Source organism: Ahaetulla prasina, chromosome 5, assembly GCF_028640845.1.
Source record: "Ahaetulla prasina isolate Xishuangbanna chromosome 5, ASM2864084v1, whole genome shotgun sequence".
Classification (NCBI taxonomy): domain Eukaryota; kingdom Metazoa; phylum Chordata; class Lepidosauria; order Squamata; family Colubridae; genus Ahaetulla; species Ahaetulla prasina.
In genome coordinates, this window is record NC_080543.1 from 20,506,350 (window position 1) to 20,525,334 (window position 18,985).

The following is an 18,985-nucleotide window of genomic DNA, read 5'->3' on the forward strand; positions in this document are numbered from 1 at the left end:
CATACCATGCATAATAGTACAAGGGTTATTATTTTCCATTGTTTATCTCCGCTACTAATTAAACAGTGGATTAATTTATTGCATGAATAATATTGCAAGCAGCTTTTATCATGTTTTTTTAGAAAGCCTGTAATTTTGAAAATCCTCATCTTTAGGATAAATTTCACTCATACAACTCTTTGTGCCAAAAACGTGGAAGTGTTCGATGATGTTTGCTAATCAGCTGAGAATCCTGATGTGAACATTTTTATATGCAGGTCCTTGTGGTCCAGGCTGTCAGGCCAGATCGGCTACAGAGTGCAATGGCTCTTTTTGCTTGTAAAACTTTGGGTGAGTTGCTATATTCTTCAGAATACATACAGTAAAGTATATATTTCCACTTTAATTCATCTAAAGAGTAATACATTAAATAAGGCAGGCTTTCACATGCATGTGTATATACCTATGTATTGTTATATTATAAGTGGTAAACAAGTCTAATAAATTATCTTATGTTACATTATATCATGTTAGCCACTCATTTTGTCTCTAGGTATGTAATGCCAACTAAAAATACAGCAAAACAGCAGCATAACAATAAATACATGGTAAAATCCATCAACATATCCCAGAGTTGTAGGAGAGATGAATGGCATAGAAATTTAATTAATAGAATCAGCATAATCATCTCACAGACTTTGCCAAACTTTCCAATCCCCATGCCCAGAGACATAACTAAGTCCAAGACCTTACTAAAGGCCAGTAGGGTTGGAGCTAATCTAATCTGCCAGGGGAATGATGTTGCCACCCCACCAAAAGCTCTTTTCCTTGGTTCAGTCAGATGATATTCTTCTCTCCTGAAGATCTGAGGGGAAAAATAGGCAACAGTAGAAGTCCCACAAATAACTAGATCCTATGCCATTAATTGAATCAGCAAAACTCTGGTAGCCAAAGCATTTATTAACAAACAAAATAAAGAAAGGAAAAGATAGATTGAGCCATGTTCATTTTAATGCAGATACAGTTTTGAAGCTTATATGGAAGCTTTACTGAGTAGCAGAGAGATGTATGCTTTGCACACACATGTGAATTCTGAAGCATATATCCAAATAATTGTTTAAAATATTCATAGCCCTAATTTGTAGCTCCTTTTTCTACTTCATATTTTCATGTATCTGTGGATGCTTACCTTAAATTAGAACTTTGTGCTTTCTCAAAGTAGTTTGAAAAATGTGGAATCCTTAGTGTTCTTTGAGCTTAGTTGTTTGCTGGCAGATGTTTCATTGCTTGACTAGGTGACATAACTGCACTGATTATGTTGCTAGCTGGGTAATGAAGTATCTGCCAGCAAGCAGCCAAGAGAACATCAACAACTAACTCAGAGAGCACCAAGGACTACACAATTCCACCCTGAGCCACAGATATTCTTTTCGACTGGGGTTTGAAAAAATGTTAATTGATATTCTGTCATTTGTACTACAATGGTTTTAGCAGGTAGTTATTATAAGGGACTTGGTGGCTCAATGGCTAAGACGCTGAGCTTGTCGATCAAAAGGTCAGCAGTTCAGCGGTTCGAATCCCTAGTGCCGCGTAATGGGGTGAGCTCCCGTTACTTGTCCCAGCTTCTTCCAACCTAGCAGTTCAAAAGCACATAAAAAATGCAAGTAGAACAATAAAGACCCCCTTCAGTGGGAAGGTAACAGCGTTCCGTGCACATTTAGCATTTAGTCATGCTGGCCACATGACCACGGAATCCTCATCAGACAGCGCTGCCTCTTGAAATGAGCACCACCCCCTAGAGTCGGGAACAACGAGCACATATGTGCGAGGGGAACCTTTACCTTTATTATTAGGAGACATCTTTATAAAGAATGTGTATTTTTACTTGTACAAATGGTAATGTTTAACATGGAGGTTTCCAAAATGGATCTCTCTTGCATTTCTTGTATGAACACATACTTGAATTACGGTATTTTTATCTAATCTTTTAAGCTTTTTTTTTTATAGTTAGCATCTGCAGTGTCAGCAAAAACAAGGGTCTGTAGATGTGTCCAAACTATCATAGATTTACTATATGATTTTATATTATGCTTATTCTGATTTTATAAAGCATCCATATCAAAGATTTATAGGGGTAAGGAACGTGAGAATATTCAGGTCAGTTCTGTTCTGCGAACAGTCCAGATGGGAGTAGCAACTCAAAATGTATTTGTGGGTTTACTGGAATCCTACTTTTTTTATTATAAATACTTTCCATTTCTAGGGATTAAAGAGCTGTCTCCACCTCCACTCAATCTGAAACGTCTGTACAAAGAAACATTAGAAATCGAACCTATCTTGATTATTATTTCCCCTGGTGCTGATCCTTCTCAAGAATTGCAGGAGCTTGCAAGCACTGAAAGAAATGGAGAATGCTACCACCAGGTGAATCACTGTCATGCATCAGTCGAAGGGAAATGCTCTCAATTTTTCCCCCCATGTTTCTGGTTCTTGGGTAGAACACACAATTTGACGTATTGACTCTACTTGCTCCTTGGTGTGTTTGTGACACATGCACACATACACATGCATACATAGATAATACATGCATACATACATCTTTAGTGTACCATTGATAGATAGCTGCGGTGGCAGACATTGGGAAGTCCTACTAGTGGTTAGAACGGTCTGGACTAAAAGACAGCATTGAGACACTGATCATATCAGCACAAACATTGGCACAGAGCAATAGAAGCAGGATTCTGCTCTAGACAGGATCTGAGGTGCAGACTGTTCAGAGTACCAGAGACAGTCCAACACAGTCTGCAGCAGGGTGCAAAAGGTGGACAGGAAGAGCATACACTGAACGACATAGTCAAATAGCTAGTGCTATTTACAGGAATATCTGCACAGTGTATAAATTAGGTCATCCTATCTCCAGATGGGAGATGCTACAGAAGGTTGTGGAGAATAACAGGACTAAGTCCCTGTGGAACTTCCAGATCCAGACAGACAGGCAGATACTGGCAAATCAACATGTTGCTGCTGAGCCACACAACTGCAAACAGGCTGGTTATGGTTAGGTTTAAGAAGGACAAATAATTAATATGTTTTCTTCTAAAAAAATAAAAGACCTTCTCCTTATAAGCTATACTGAAACAATTCTGGCAATAATAAAGATACAAGACAAATGGCAATGATATTTGAATTGATATGTTGCCTCCATTATATTTTATGTATGAGATAATTCATCTTCTATGAGACTACCAGATAATGATTTCCATTAATTACAAATATGATCCAAAATTATCTACAAATAAATGGCAGTAATTTCACACTTGACATTTTGTGACATTTTTACGATTTCATTGTGATAATGTAAGTCACAGTGTTAGAATCCAGTACTTCAGTGCTTAATCTGCAAGACTCCTACAAATATATACATTTTTTCCCTATGGTTAAAGAACAATATTCCACTATCTTTTATAGGTGGCCATGGGCCAAGGTCAAGCTGATCTAGCTATTCAGATGGTAAAAGATTGTGCCCGGAATGGAGAATGGTTGTGCTTGAAGAATTTGCACCTTGTTGTATCGTGGCTGCCTATATTGGAAAAGGTAAGATATTTTACAGAATTCAGTAATTTTTAAGCTGTTTTCCATAGTAAATAGGGAAATTTTTTTATCAATATTATTGTAATGCCCAGGACAAATCATCTGTCAACTTAATAAAATTAAATAAAAACTTCGCAAGCAATTCCATCAACAAACACATCGAGCTAGGAACCCCGTAGAATTCACATCAACCACACAGCCTACCAGCGATGGCATCAACCGTTAACCAATCCATGCAACCACCACCCCCAACCAGCAGTTCACCTCCCAATGGCCCTCACCTGATGTGACCTCTTCATCACAAGACTCATCACAAGACCCAGACCAGACATGACCCACACCTGACCCATCACAAGATCCTGATCTGATGTGACCCTGATCTGACGTGACCACCCTATCACAAGACCTACTGACCACATAAAGCCCTTATAAGCAGAAGGACACTGACACTGACATCCCCTAAATTCTGCTGAAGACATTACCTACCCTGGTAACGAAACATTAGGAAACCAACCCACAAGATTGAAGAACAAACCTCCACCCCCAAAATTAGTAAAAGAATCATAAAAGGAATAGTTTGCAATCCTCTCACACTTTCCTGAAAGAAATTTATATTGCATTCAGTGGGAAGTTTAGATAACTCTTTTAAGGATTTTGTGGTAAAATTCTTGTGTGGCAAATAATTCCAGAATGCAAGGATTATTAGGGATCGGTTGGATTGGCGACATTCACAATTTATTTCAAACCATTACAAATTAATTAAATCATAGTTTTCTTGCTGATTTTTGATTCTGTTGACTCTTAACTAATAAATAAATGGAAACCAAAAATATGATTCTTATAACAACTGCTTGCCACTGAGAAAATTTGATTCTCTAAGATTCCTAGTTATTTTTATTGGAACATGGTGGATAGGTCACATAATCTTGGAATTTATACATACATATGTAGATATATATGTATGTACGTATAATTTAGCCTCCCATGTATCAGTTAGTATATTTCAGTATATTATATTATATTAAGGGTTGTTCTTCTGAGTCTCTTTTATACTGTTCTTGACACAAGAAATGTTGCTGCCCTTTTGCCTGATAAGAAAAAATGCACAGATGTTCCAACCTGTTTGTAGACCCATTCTACAGTCTCACAATAGTTAAAAATTTTTACTAGGTTTTGGAGACCGGCTAACATTTGTGCCTTGGAAAAGTAATCATCAGTGATTAATGGGTAGCTGCACTATAGTTTGCTGTGTACTGTGCATGTTAAATTAGCATTTATAATTTATTTTAAATCTAAACAGATTAAAGGATTAATTTATTCAGGTGTAGTACTTCTAAGACCTCAGAAGTATGGTTTAGCAGGAGTCGTATCCTTTTTGCTAATTACTCCTAAGTATATTTGAGGCAATTGTTATTGTAAAAGTTACAGCGATTTAAATCTATGTGATGATGTAGAAAATGGAGCATGCTATTTTAAACAAATTATTATTTTGTTATTATGTCAAATTGTCCTACTCCCTAAAATTATTCCCCTAGAAATATGTGTATTACAAATATAAACCCCCTCATACAGAGATATTTATAATAAAGGCAGAATTTGGTGAAAGAATGTTAACATACTTTTGAAATATTTTTAAAAGCCACAGATGATTCATTCAGGAGATAACTTGTAGTTCATACCAAACAAATATATTTATACTTCAAAAATTAACTGGCAGAAAAATATAGTTACAGTTGGCATAAATCCTTCAATTCATGGTATTCAAATAATAAAAGCAAAAATTGCTTTTGGAAGACATTGTTTCTCATTTTGACTATATATGGAATTTTTATTTGGATATACAATATATCTTCTATTCCTTTCTTCCCTTTGACATCCAGACTCAGAAAATAATAATCAAACAATCAGTTGAGAAAAGAGAACATAAAAGACTATATAAGAAAATAAAATCATCTTATGTCAGGGGTAAAAAAAGGATTGTTCAATTTATGAAGAAATGGATTTGTCTTTCTATTATCGTATTTCAGTATATTAAATTTAATTGTCTATATTTTTCAGAGAGAAATTTGATATTAAAATGTTAAGCATTTCTTTACATTTTGAACATCAATTCTTTTACAATAGGAACTGAATAACCTACAGCCCCAGCCTGGGTTTCGTCTATGGTTGACAGCTGAAGTCCATCCCAGTTTTTCTCCCATTTTGCTCCAATCAAGTCTGAAGATAACATACGAAGTAAGATTTGAAACTCTAAGGAACTCCAGCCTTACTGGCAAAATACCATATTTTTCGGAGTATAAGACGCTCTGGACTATAAGATGCACCTACCTTTTTTGGGGAGGAAAACAAGAAAAAAAAATCTGTCTCTGCTTTTGCCTTCCAGCAATTTGCCTCCTTGCAGCAAACAGCCCGTTTCAGTTTCAGCGGCAGCACAGCCTGATTAGCACAAGCAGCTGATTGTTGGTTGCATTGGCCTCCCGACCATCAGTTGTTTCAGACTGCAGGGATTGCCATAGCCTATTGCTGCCTCCGCGTGCCCCATTTTCCACCCATTTGGGGCTACCTTCCTGCTACATTCGGTGTATAAGACACCTCTAAATTTTCACCCTCTTTTAGTGGGGGGGGGGAGGAATATGTCTTATACTCCGAAAAATATGGTAATTACAATTCCAAACTGTCATTTCATACATCGGATTGCATCCCAAATTACAGAGGAATGCAGTCTGGCCTTTTCTCCAGTATAACCTTGTCTATCCATTGAAAAGCATTTTCCACTTGTGGGGCCATTCGCTTCCTTGGCCCCATTGCAGCTTCCTGCAGCCTCTCTTTTTAACCTATGTAATAAACTAAACTAAAAAGAAAGTGGAAAAAGCTATATTGTACAAGCAGACATTTGCTTGCATTCTCTGTGATATCAGTCACCATACTTTAATGCTACGGTAAGATATTATTTTCTCTTCCAGGCACCTCCGGGCCTCAAAAAAAACCTAATGCGAACATATGAATCTTGGACGCCAGAACAAATTAGTAAAAAGGGTAATTTAGCTCGAGCTCATGCTCTTTTTAGCCTGGCTTGGTTTCATGCAGCTTGTCAAGAACGAAGGAATTATATCCCTCAGGTAAAAAAAAAAATTAATTGCTACTATTTTTTTTCTTTTCATTTAATGTACTGTTTTCTTCCCTGTATTAACAATTATTGTGGATAGTAATTGCTTTCTTGATTGCCAAGATCATAAAAACCAATTCTGAAAATAAAGGCTATAATACTATAAAACACCTAAAGGGGGTAAGTCTAATTTAATTCATTTCCCCCCCTTCTGTTTAAACCAAGTATTTCTGCTTAGTATTGTAAAGAAATTATTTACATCATACCTATTGTTGTACCTTCAAATCCTATTAAATCTTATTAACTTCACCCATTTACTTGTGCTAAAATGAACTATTAAAGAATCAGTCAGTATTGATGCTTGTTTTTTCCCAACTTCCTTTTTAGGTGATTGAAGTTGCTTTAAATTGTTGTATGTGTATATTTTAAATGCTTACTGTTTGTTTGCCTTGGATAAGTGCCTTAAAGATGGCGGGGGAAGAAGGGTTCATTTTTCAAAATTGATGCTTTGAGGTCGTGGTTGTTTAAATAAGTATTTTTTAAATTTTAGTTTCCTAAAGCTGAGTTTATCTTATATTGTCCTTTTTTAATTAATTACATCCTACATGTTTGGTATCTTAAGTTCCCCCTTGAACTTTAAAGAATTTGTTTCCCTCCCACCAAAACAGAAAACCTGTTTAATAGCTTTATAAAATTAATTTAGCATTCTCCAACTCTACAGCATTTATGTAAATTCTGCAAAAGTACCTTTGAAGATAGAGAATCTGTAGCTTACCGGCCACAGGCTAAAAAATATCTTCCCACCAAACTTTTTTTCCCCCTAACATTTATTGTCGGGTATGATCAACTGGCCTGGGAGTGATAGATAATAGACTTTTCACTGTTAATGCTCATGGAAAATTAAGAATGTTGAGCTGATTCACCAGGAATGAAAAAGTTGAGATGCAGGTTCTAGATACACACATATCTCACCAGCAGCCTGATTCAGATTTTTGTTTACTTCAGTGAGAAGTCTTTGATTTGAAAGCATGACAGTTTTAAAGAAGGGCTGGAAACCTGTCTTCCAGTAACCTACATTAAGCATCAAAACGTTTGCCTTCCCAAATATATACTGTGTCCATGGAAATCTGTGTTACTTGATACTATTTTTTTTTTATTAAATTTGTATGCTGCCCGTCTGTCTACCAAGTGACTCTGGATGGTTTATGATACCATAAATTATAAGATTTAACTATTAGGCTTTGAAAGCTGAAGCAATTAAATTAATATTAAAACAGATAAAAAACCAATGCATGTACAGGTTGGAAGTGAGATGCTGTACTAATCTACTAGCCACCTCCAAAATGGTAGATGCCAAGTTAGGTAAAACTATGTTTTTTGGAAAGTCAAGAGGGTAGGGGCAAATCTCAACATGGGGACGTGGGGCATGGTATTCCATAGGGTGGGAGCCACAATAGAAAAGATTCTTCTCTTGACCCCACCAGGCACAATGCCTTGGCCAATGGGATCCAGAGCATACCTCTTCTGCCAGAGCGAGTGTATATTTGTCTGACTGACTGTTTGTCTGGCTGGCTGTCTTTTGTAAAAATCACTAGCTCAATAGAGAATTTACTTTCTTTAAATTACTTGGATTTAATTATTTTATTCTTTCCATTGAATTTTTCATATCAAACTTAGGATAGATGCTTTTGAATATTTTTAAAGTGATATGTGATGTGGACATTTAATATTTACCATTTCCTAATTTTTTTTTTCCAGGGCTGGACCAAATTTTATGAATTTTCTTTATCTGATCTTCGTGCAGGATATGATATTATTGACAGACTATTTGATGGTGAGTCGTCATATCCTTACAGAATCCTTGTTCCATTATCTGGCCTAGCTGTCTGAAACAATAAATATGTAGGTACTTTATTCATTATGATGTTTATTGCTCTTGAAAGTTGGCTTCAAATTAATTATTAAAAAATGCAGGAGTGCACACACATAAATGATTCATGAATTTATTCTAAATAAAAAAATCTTTGTACAACAATCTGGAGCTCATAGCTAAAACTGTTATATATAACTGATGGCTCTGAATAAATAAAGATATTAATATAATTGTTCTCATAATTGTGACTGTTGTCCAATTGTAGATTTATATGTTCAGCAGTTTTATTTATATATTTATTTATGTATATATATAGCAGTTTTGAGGGACTGTAAGGAAAGAGGCAACTGACTAGAATCCATTAGGCAAAATTGTTAGGGCTCCATAAGGATGTGTAATGTGGAGAATGTCACAATTAAATGAAAGCATTAGGTCATCTGCATAGACATGAGTCATATGGGAGGAGAATTTATTGCTTTCCTACATTACGTTCAAGGTTAACACAAAAAATAATCTGCCATCAAACCATTGTACCATGCTTTATATTTACTCATTTCAGGTGCCAAGGATTTTCAGTGGGAGTTTGTGCATGGCTTATTGGAAAATGCTATTTATGGAGGTCGCATAGATAATTACTTTGATATGAGGGTCCTACGGTCTTACCTGGAACAATTTTTTAACTCCAGAGTCATTGCTGACTCAAATTTCCGGGGCAAGAAGATGAGCAGATTTCCTTATTCTATTTCTCTACCTAGCTCTTGCAATATATTGGTAAGTATGTTCCGTACTTATCAGATGGTCATGCTAAAATTAATTCTCTTTGGCTTTATTAAAATGTAGATTATTGTTGTTTTTGATTTCCAAAGTAGCTATTGAGGCTATTGATGATGTGTTTTATCTACTGACCTGTTAAAAATGATTGCCCCACAAGCCAGACATGTCTGATTAAAATAGGAACTTTTTAGTAACTACCACATCAGTTGCATTGTCAGAACTTCCAAGCATAGCCTCTCAGATGCACACGTATACACAGAGTTTGAACATGAAAGGAGCCATAGTTTTAAGCCCCCACTTTAACGTCATTGTTAACCAAGAAACAAAACTAAAAGCATGTATTTTAAAGTCATTGTTGACAGCCATTTAGTTGTGTTCGATCCTTGACCACTCTATCGATCAGCCCCCTCTATGCCCCTCGGTCTCACACCACCTCCTTCAGATCCACCATGGTCATCCCGGTGTCATCCTTTATAGTGTCCAGCCAGCTGATGCTAGGGTGACCCCTTTTCCTTTTTCTGCTGATCACTCACAGTATGATTTACTTTTCAAGTGAGTCAGCTCTCATGACATGATCGAAGTATCACAGCCTCTGTTTGGCGATCTTGGCTTCAAGTCATAAATTTGGTGAGGCTCAGTCTAGGACTTCTTTGTTATTTTTCTAATCCGTGGGATTCATAATAGTCGCCCCCGGGATCACAGTTCAAAAGGATCCTCCCTTCTCCTCTCTGCCTTTTTCAGAGTTCAAGCTTCACACTTCTTTCAGCTATACTTTTAACTTATAATAACGTTGAGTAATAGTTCAACTATTATTCACTAGTTAAATAATAATCTTAATAATTGTTTCAATTTTTTTCTGTTTCTAGTTTTTAAAGATGCATCAATCGTTCTCCAGCACCTTATTGGATTTAGAATAGAATAGAATAGAATAGAATAGAATAGAATAGAATAGAATAGAATAGAATTTTTTATTGGCCAAGTATGATTGGACACACAAGGAATTTGTCTTTGGTGCATATGCTCTCAGTGTACGTAAGGAGAATAAAATACATTCATCGAGAATAAAAGATACAACACTTAGTGATAGTCAAGGTTACTAATAAACTATCAAATCGTACTAGGAAACAAATAATATTGTTTTGAAAGATGCAAACAACATGGTTATAGTAATAAGTGGGAAGAGATAGATACTAGTAAGGAAGAGAAGAATAATAGTAATACAGTCTTAGTAAATTATTTGACAGTGTTGTGAGAATTAGTTGTTAAGCAGTGATAGCATCCGGGGAAAAAACTGTCCTTGTGTCTAGTTGTTCTGGTAATTCTAGATAATACCTTAAGGATTATTAATTTAATAATCAAAATTTATTTCCAAAATATCTAAGCCACATATTTACACATGTTTACTGGTACTATTTTCTACATAGGATTACCGCCATGTGATTGAAAGCCTTCCAGAAGATGACAAGCCTGATTTTTTTGGGTTGCCTGCCAATATTGCACGTTCATCTCAACGAATGATCAGTTCTTTGGTAAGATTTGGAGTTTTCCTTATTGGTAGAGTTTTGTGGGGAAGAAGTTAATTACTATCAATAATGCACATATCATTTATAAAGAGACAGTGTCTTTTTATTGTAAGTTAAATCAGTTTTCCAAGAATTATAGCATACATTCTATTCCACCAAATCTTAGTTCCCTGTAAAACTATTCTTAAAAAAAATACTTCACTAGCAACATTCCATGTTATGAAAGAGCTGAGCCTCAGACAGAGCATTTGGTAACTCTCTGTGCACATATTGAATGGTTATCAGCTTCTGGTGTGTAAACCATATTGATTCCTTAAATATGAGAAGTGATAGCTACTATAGTAATGTATATTCATGAAAACCTAAATGATGTTTCTCAGTATATACAAGCATTTTCTTACTGAGACAATGATGATTATGATTACTAGTCCCATCTTCCCGTTGTTCTGCTGGATAGCAAGAAACAGAACCTGTGGAGTTTTATAAAATAAAACACTCTTTTCTAGAAATTTCTGAAAAATGTCTTTGTTCACAAATTTGTGACGTCCCTCCGTTTAGAATCACATGCTACATTTTAGTGGAGTCCTTAGGGATTTCTAATAAGCATTTCTTTGCTTCATTTAAAAAAAAAAAGCATAGCAGAACGGAATAAAATTAGCAAGCCAGTTGTCCTCTGAATTTTGTCTGCATAATTAATGTCAAAATGGAAATGTAATGCCAATTAGAGCTGAAACGAAGTCCAAAGAATGAGGGGGGAAAAATCACTCCTAGACCAATGCCTCATCCTACAGCACAGAGAATCCTCTTTGCAGAACTTGACATTAGCTTTTGATGCTATCCCTTTAGAAGAATGTATATTGAATGGCAGTTCAGTACAGGCTAGCAATAATTTAGGTAGAATATGAAGTTGGAGCTCTTTGTCAAAACCAGCTAAGCATGGCTTTATTCTGATTTTCCTTCTTTTAAAATTCTATATAAATGGCATGGCTCTTCTGAGGAGAAGTAATTCCATTTCCATAACTAAGCTGATTGAGAGCCAGTTCGATGCAACGGTTTAGGCACCGAACTGGGAGACTGGGAGTTCTAGTCCTGTCTTGCACACAAAGCCAGCTAAGTGATCTTGACCTTTCTCTCAGCCCAGAAAGGAGGATATGGCAAGCACTTCTGAAAAATCTTGCCAAGGAAAATGGAGGACTTGTCCAGGCAACTCTTCAAGAAATGGAGAAAATTTTGAATAGGAGGAGGGGGAAAAAACTTAAACTGATACTCACGTATGCAGTTCTTTCGGCAATCTCAGTGGGCATAAGGGAGGAGATTAGAACTCTTTATCACTCATTGTGAGAAGGAAAATGTCACAGTAAAGTTTTTAATGGAATATTATAAACTCCAGGGAGTACAGGTGCACGTTTATTCACTAGAGCTTATATGCCATTAAAGTCCAAAATGTCTCTGAATGGATTAAATACTGTATATATCACAGTTTTTAAAAAGTAAACAAATTATGGCCTTTACCAAGAGAAAATAGGCTAAAATGGACATCTTTACCATAGAAAATAGACTAAAAAAGTTAAACTGATTTTTTTAGGAGAACAGTAATATATTTATCTATGTCTACTGCTATCTATCTATCTATCTATCTATCTATCTATCTATCTATCTATCTATCTATCTATCTATCTATCTATCTACCTACCTACCTACCTACCTACCTACCTACCTACCTACCTACCTACCTATCTATCACATGTTGGCCCTCCTCCCCTCATCTCCCTCAGAGGGACTGGGCAGTAAATAAAAATAAAAAAGCACTAATAAATTAAAACATAAAAACAATATATACAAATTGAAAATTTAAAGGAGGCAAGGGAGATTAAAGCAATGTTAAAAATTAATTAATTGAAAGGTGAAGGGAGGGCTTTTGGGGACACAACCAGCCCCACGGTTGTGTGCTACTGTCCTATAGGTTCTATATTGATATTATTTTCTTTCAAACTGCTGAATTTTCATGTTGCAGTACATGGTGAAATATGTATTTCAGATACAGTTTATTTGAACACAATGTTAAATGGGTGCATTGTGTATATTGTCTGGATGGTATGTTGTGGCTATTCTGTCTCCTCCTTGTACTTCTCTACTAAAATGTGAAATCACATCTCCCTGGGATCAGTAGCTTATGTGACTTTTAAAATTGATGTTGCTGTTCCTATCATTTCTGTTTAGATATCTCATCCTTCCACAGTAGCATACAACAAACAAGAAATATTTAGACAGCCAATTAAAATATTGTCTTTACTTAATCAAACTTTTAATTTGGGAATGTCATAGTTAGCATTTTTACAGTAACAAATGTTTACATTCTCTAGGATAACTCAATTATGTTTTTTGGTACAGAATGCAAAAAAAAAATTGCTGCAGCACAATGTAACACTGCAGTTATAAAATCTCCCGCAAAGCACACCATCACAATGTACTATGATAAAAGAAAATGAATATGGTGACTTCTCTAAAAATGGGAAGATCAAAGAGGGTAAAAGCTGATGAAATAGTTTTGGTCAACATAGAGGGCTTTGTATATAAGTGAAAAGGATGGGTGTAAAGTAAATAGAATGGAAAACTCATTCCTTTGGTTCTGAGGATTTTCCAAGCAAGAAATGTTTCTAATAGTGAATGAAGCAGCAGACTGTAGAAGAGATTTCGTCAGCATTGGGAATATTTTAATAAAATTCCTTGAGGGAATGACAGGAAGTACATGTAAGGCAAATAATGCATCCAAAAATTGTAAGGCGTGGTTGCATTATATGGTTCATTATGAGAATTATTTTCGATTTTAAGATGCTGGAGGGAGTATGTCTAAAAAACAGAATCTTCAAATTACTAAGAGAAGTGATAGTTGGCATTTAAAATTCTTTTGATAGTTCATTAAAGCTTCTATTACTGCTGTAAACGTTTAGCAATGTAGGCATTTCTCTGAAGGTACTCCATTCTTCTATATATTGCTAAAATGCCTATCTATTACTATGACAAGACAAAGATTTCAGTATCCCAGAAACAAAGGATAATATAGGTACCGTAAATACATGAAAAATAAGCATTTTGAAATCAGCTGCTGTGAAGGAAATGGGAGAAACCCGAATTAACTCTCCCACAAGAAATCTGATGGAATAGGTTAGTGGACTCTATGAAGCTTATATTGGCCTGTTTTGATAGCCAATTTGAGAACAAAATCATGAAAAAATAGAAGTAAGGTTAAAGAGAATTATTGAATTATCCTAACGTCTATTTCTTGAGCAAAGGATAGAAAAGCAATTTATATTTTTTGTGTTATCAATGTTCTGAAGGAACTGTGTGAAGTCTTGAAATGAGTGATAGATCAACTACAGTACTATTTCATTTTCTTGACAATATTTAATATTTAACAGCAAAGCAATTCTTAACTGCTAAAAGAGCCAACTTTGATTTGCACTCCTAGTAATCATCATTTCATAGCTACAACAAATTTCATGTTAAGAATGACCCATTTAAGTATTATATTTGCAGATGAGGTTTTAAAGAGAAGTGTATAAATGGGTCGAAATCATTGAACATTTGGATTCAAGGATCACTGAAGCTGATCCCTCCTTTAATAGCAGGAATTTCTTCTGATGCATTGAAATAATCTAATAGAATATTGAGAAATTGGAAAAGTGACTTTCCTTGAAGTTGCAGCTGTCATAGTGATTTAAATTCTTCTATACAGGGTTAAAACAATTTAAAGTGTTTTTGGCTTATGTACTATACCTCTGCTTTTCCGTCAATATTACACATAAGATGGCAAAAAGTCAGAAATCTGGTGGCACATTTTCAGACTAACCAGTTCACTTCATCTGCATAGAGTCTGTTGTAAGATCCAAATTGGATTAGGTAGGATAAAGCAAACAGAAGTCAGGGTTGGTTAAATAGATTGCATGCGAAACCATTTAAAAGAACCTTATCAAAATTAACAATTGTAATTTGATTGTGTTTGTTGAGATCTTGTGAGGTTGCCTGAAACCTTTTGATGAATGTGAGACTCAGTGACAGCTCTCTTCCTCAGTAAAAGATGATTGGCAATGAAGAGGTGGGTGGGAGGATAGATAGATAGATAGATACTGTTGTGACAAAATAAAATAAAATAAAATAAATAGATAGATAGATAGATAGATAGATAGATAGATAGATAGATAGATAGATAGATAGACAGACAGACAGACAGACAGACAGACAGACAGACAGACAGACAGACAGACAGACAGACAAACAGTCGACTGACTGGCTGGCTGACTGACTCATACACACATTCAAAAATACATACCTAAAACCATCTTATCAGTTTTGAAAATAATCTGTTTACATGTTTAAAAGCAGGCCTTGCAGTCTTCCAGAGGATTGGTAGGCACATCATTTAGAATGTATCACCATGATTTCAGAAGTGGTGGCCAGGTATTTCGCAAACAGATGCTTCTGTTTAAGCCAGGTGTTCAGCCTCTCTTGCAACCTCAGCCAAAAACAGCCATAGAGGGCCAACAGCCAGATGGGAAACAGCTTGCCTAACTGAGCAGCAAGAACTGGACAAATTCTAGACTTTGATCGTGCCATCATTCACATTTTCATTGTATTATAGATTGTCAGTATCACAAGATTTGGGGGTAGGAGAAGACATCAGCAGAACAAATGAAGACAACTTCATGGTTTAGGGATGAATTGGAAATGATATTGTGAAAATGTATTCTTTGAAAACAATTGCTGAGAAATATTTATTTCATGGTAAAGAAGAATAAATGCTTAATCTTAATCTCTCTCCCACTTTCTCTTTGTCACACAAGCAACTGGAGCAGTAGAAGTGTACATATTCAGCTGGGCTGTTTATGCCCAATATATCTTCTGTTGCTTGCTAGTTTCTTGGAAGTGGACGACAGGATCTTCTTCATAATGACATAGCTTTATGTAAAATGACCATATTTTTATTACATGCCGTGCATGGCCTCTTCAAAGACACAAGAGACATTTTGTTTGAAAATTTGATCAAATTCAAAACTGACAGCATGAATGTCATTTTTCCTTTACTGTGACGGAAGGATTCACTCTTAGTTTGCTTAAGTTAAAAATTGCATGAGCTAGCATGTCTCCTGTGATTTGTATTCAAGCTTTTAAGACCTAATTCCCTTGAAAAAATGTGCTGATACAGTCTTCTGACACAATAAAAAGCCTACACATTTAACTTCTGATATTTAGTAAAACCCTAATCTTCCAAATAACTATCATAAATTATAGTTCAGAGACATGGAAAATTAGAATGTATATTCTAGAAGGTTACTAAAATAACCGATGGTCTATGGATCCAATTCCAAATAGAATACATTCAGTACCTTTTTTGGTATGCGTGGATGATTAACTTAATACAAAAAAAAAGTATTTGTTTATAATAACTCCATGATTTACAACTTCTAAATGTTTACATGGCTACAAGAACAAATACAAGACACAGGCACTATGCAAATTCTCAAATAATTATTCGAACTGATTTGATTTCAAACCTTTTACAAATTGTCATATAATTCTAATTCCAAGATAACCAGCTTTATTTCATATGAATTCTTGTAATCAACATTTCTTTCTTATGTTCTCAAACAAAAGTGTCAAATTAATCCTAATCAGTCTTAACTATCTCTGGTAATGTAATTATTAATTCAAATAATTAATAAAAACACTCTATGTTAAATATCTTTGGAAGCAATAATTGCTCGTTTTGATGAGAAGTTTCTCATAGGATTTATGGTTAAATCTTTATTTGCAATTATGATCTGGTTCATACCCTTCTGAAGATATTTATCAAAATATATACAATAGGTATGAATCTCTTCTGTAATTTTATTGGGAATTGTCTCCATATTCTCATTTGTTTGTTTTTTCTCTTACAGGTAATTTCACAACTTCGGATCTTGAGTAGATCTGTAACTGCCGGTTGCAAATTTGACAGAGAAATCTGGTCAAATGAGCTTTCTCCAGTCCTCAATCTATGGAAAAAGCTTAATCAGGTAAGATCAGCTGGAGGATAGAAAAAACTCCTTTGATGTTAATAACCATATTTTCAATACATATTGAGATTATATAAGCAACAGGTTATTCCTCTCAGGATATGCAACATTATGCAAAATATAGTAAAAGAATAAGTTATGGTAAGCCAAAGAGATTGAAAATATGACATGAATGAAAAGAGAAAGAAATTTACAAGTAGTGCTCAATTTACAATCAGTCACAAATGATTGTCTCAAATTATGAGAGACTCAGGAATGATTATTTAATGGCCCATCTTTGAAGTGGTGACTGCTGACCCACCGTTGTGATAACATCACATTTTGTGTGGTTGACAGCCTGTTCTTACAACTGGTTACCAAGCATCCTGTAATCACGATCCTTCACCATTTGCAGCCTTCTCTGCCAGTTTCCCTAGAATTTTTTTTCTGATGAATATTTGAGAAGAACTTGTTTTATATAATAGATAATTATTTTTGATATCGGAATGATATTTTATGCTATCAGTTTCTTTATTAGTCAAGACAAAAGCTTTGGAGTATATACTTGGACTGAAGACTGATTTTCAATCCTATGATTCTTCTATTGCTAAAACCTTTATACTTTTCTAACAAATCACAATTATTAAAATAACAAAAGTCAGACCGGAAACTGGAGGTTAGATTTGGAATAACTGTAATTAAGATTTGAGCCATTTTTTTGTCAAGGCTCCCAAGCCACAATAATTAATCTGAAGAATTAATCTGAAGAGTTGCAATTTGGTCAGATTTGTGAATGTCAAATTTTTGGTGAATACATGAAACAAGGCTTAACACATTATTAATAGATTGCTATTTTGCCTGTGCAGAAAAAGAAGCAAAGGGTTGCTTTGGATATAAGGATATAAACGTTTTTAGACTTTTATATTTATATCTATTGTGTAGTAAGTAATAAGTCTGGCCCTTTAAAACAATTATTTCCTCTTCCTGCATCACTAGAATCCCACTCCCATCCTAAGCACTTTTGAAAATTAATGCATTGGGCTGACTATAGCTTTTTAGCCAGAATTGTCTCTCAAATAGGAAACACAGCATTAAGTTTTAGAAGCAATACAATAAGCCATACATTGTATTGGATCCAGAATTAATGGATCTGAGGTCTAATTCATATTAAACTGACAATTTACTTGTGACACAATTTAACTTCCATTAATTTCAGCCAGAATGCCTTCAAGCTCTAATCTGGTAACTTTAAATTAATAATCAGTTAACCAATTTTAGAACCCATACTTTAGTTCTATTGAAATATTTGTGCTGCAATTATATTGACAGTTGTTGTTGTTTTTGTTTCCACTGCCATTTTTAATGTTTTTCATTGGGTTTTTGCTGTGTGTTTTTTAATTGTTATTAGCCACCCAGAGTCTTGCTTGAAATGGATGGTCATATAAATTGAACAAACAAACAAAAATCAGCATAAAATAAAAAAAGCATTAATACTAATATGTTAAGAAATTACATAGATTATGTCAGTTTGTATGAGAGTTCATGATTGGGATAGACATGGCAACAGGTCAGCCATTGGGGACTGGCTGGAATAGGACATGGTAACAAGATCAGCCAAAGTATAGGCATAGCAACTAAGTCAGCCAATGAGGGTTGTTTGGGAGCTGGAACAGCTTGTAACCAGGGCGTGGCTTAGGTTAAATATAAGTTGTGTCCTCCTATTATTGTCCTTCCTTCTGTTAACTGTTCTTCTGTGATTATGCTTCTGATTCTGCGAACTGCTCTTGGTATTGTATATATGTCTCATACGTTATTATGTATATAAAGAAGTTTCTTGGTTAATGAATCCTGCTGCATCAGTTACCTGTATGTGCTTTCTGGATTTGATTTCTGCAACAAAATTTGACATAAATGACATAAGTGATATTAACTTAGTCACATATTAACATAAGTTACTAAGTAAATTAATAGCAAAATAATAGTAAAGAATCCAACTGCACTACATAGGGCAACAAAAGACCAGGAAGGCCCGAGCTCACATGATCTCAAATGGAATGATATTCTACAAGTTGGGCACCATGACAAAAAAGTTCCTCCTTCTGGGCTC

The 18,985-nt window shown here is 35.0% G+C and overlaps 1 protein-coding gene across 2 annotated transcripts in view; it reads left to right on the forward strand.

The window, feature by feature from the left end:
• The window catches only part of DYNC2H1 (dynein cytoplasmic 2 heavy chain 1), a 159,620-nt gene that overhangs the window by 116,171 nt on the left and 24,464 nt on the right, over positions 1-18,985 (forward strand). For both annotated transcript variants that reach the window (XM_058186002.1, XM_058186003.1), the window contains exons 75-83: positions 258-330; positions 2,243-2,403; positions 3,448-3,573; positions 5,695-5,805; positions 6,534-6,689; positions 8,435-8,510; positions 9,109-9,320; positions 10,748-10,852; positions 16,783-16,899. In XM_058186002.1, coding sequence (XP_058041985.1) covers positions 258-330; positions 2,243-2,403; positions 3,448-3,573; positions 5,695-5,805; positions 6,534-6,689; positions 8,435-8,510; positions 9,109-9,320; positions 10,748-10,852; positions 16,783-16,899 — 1,137 coding nt within the window. The remainder of the gene's footprint in view (positions 1-257; positions 331-2,242; positions 2,404-3,447; positions 3,574-5,694; positions 5,806-6,533; positions 6,690-8,434; positions 8,511-9,108; positions 9,321-10,747; positions 10,853-16,782; positions 16,900-18,985) is intronic.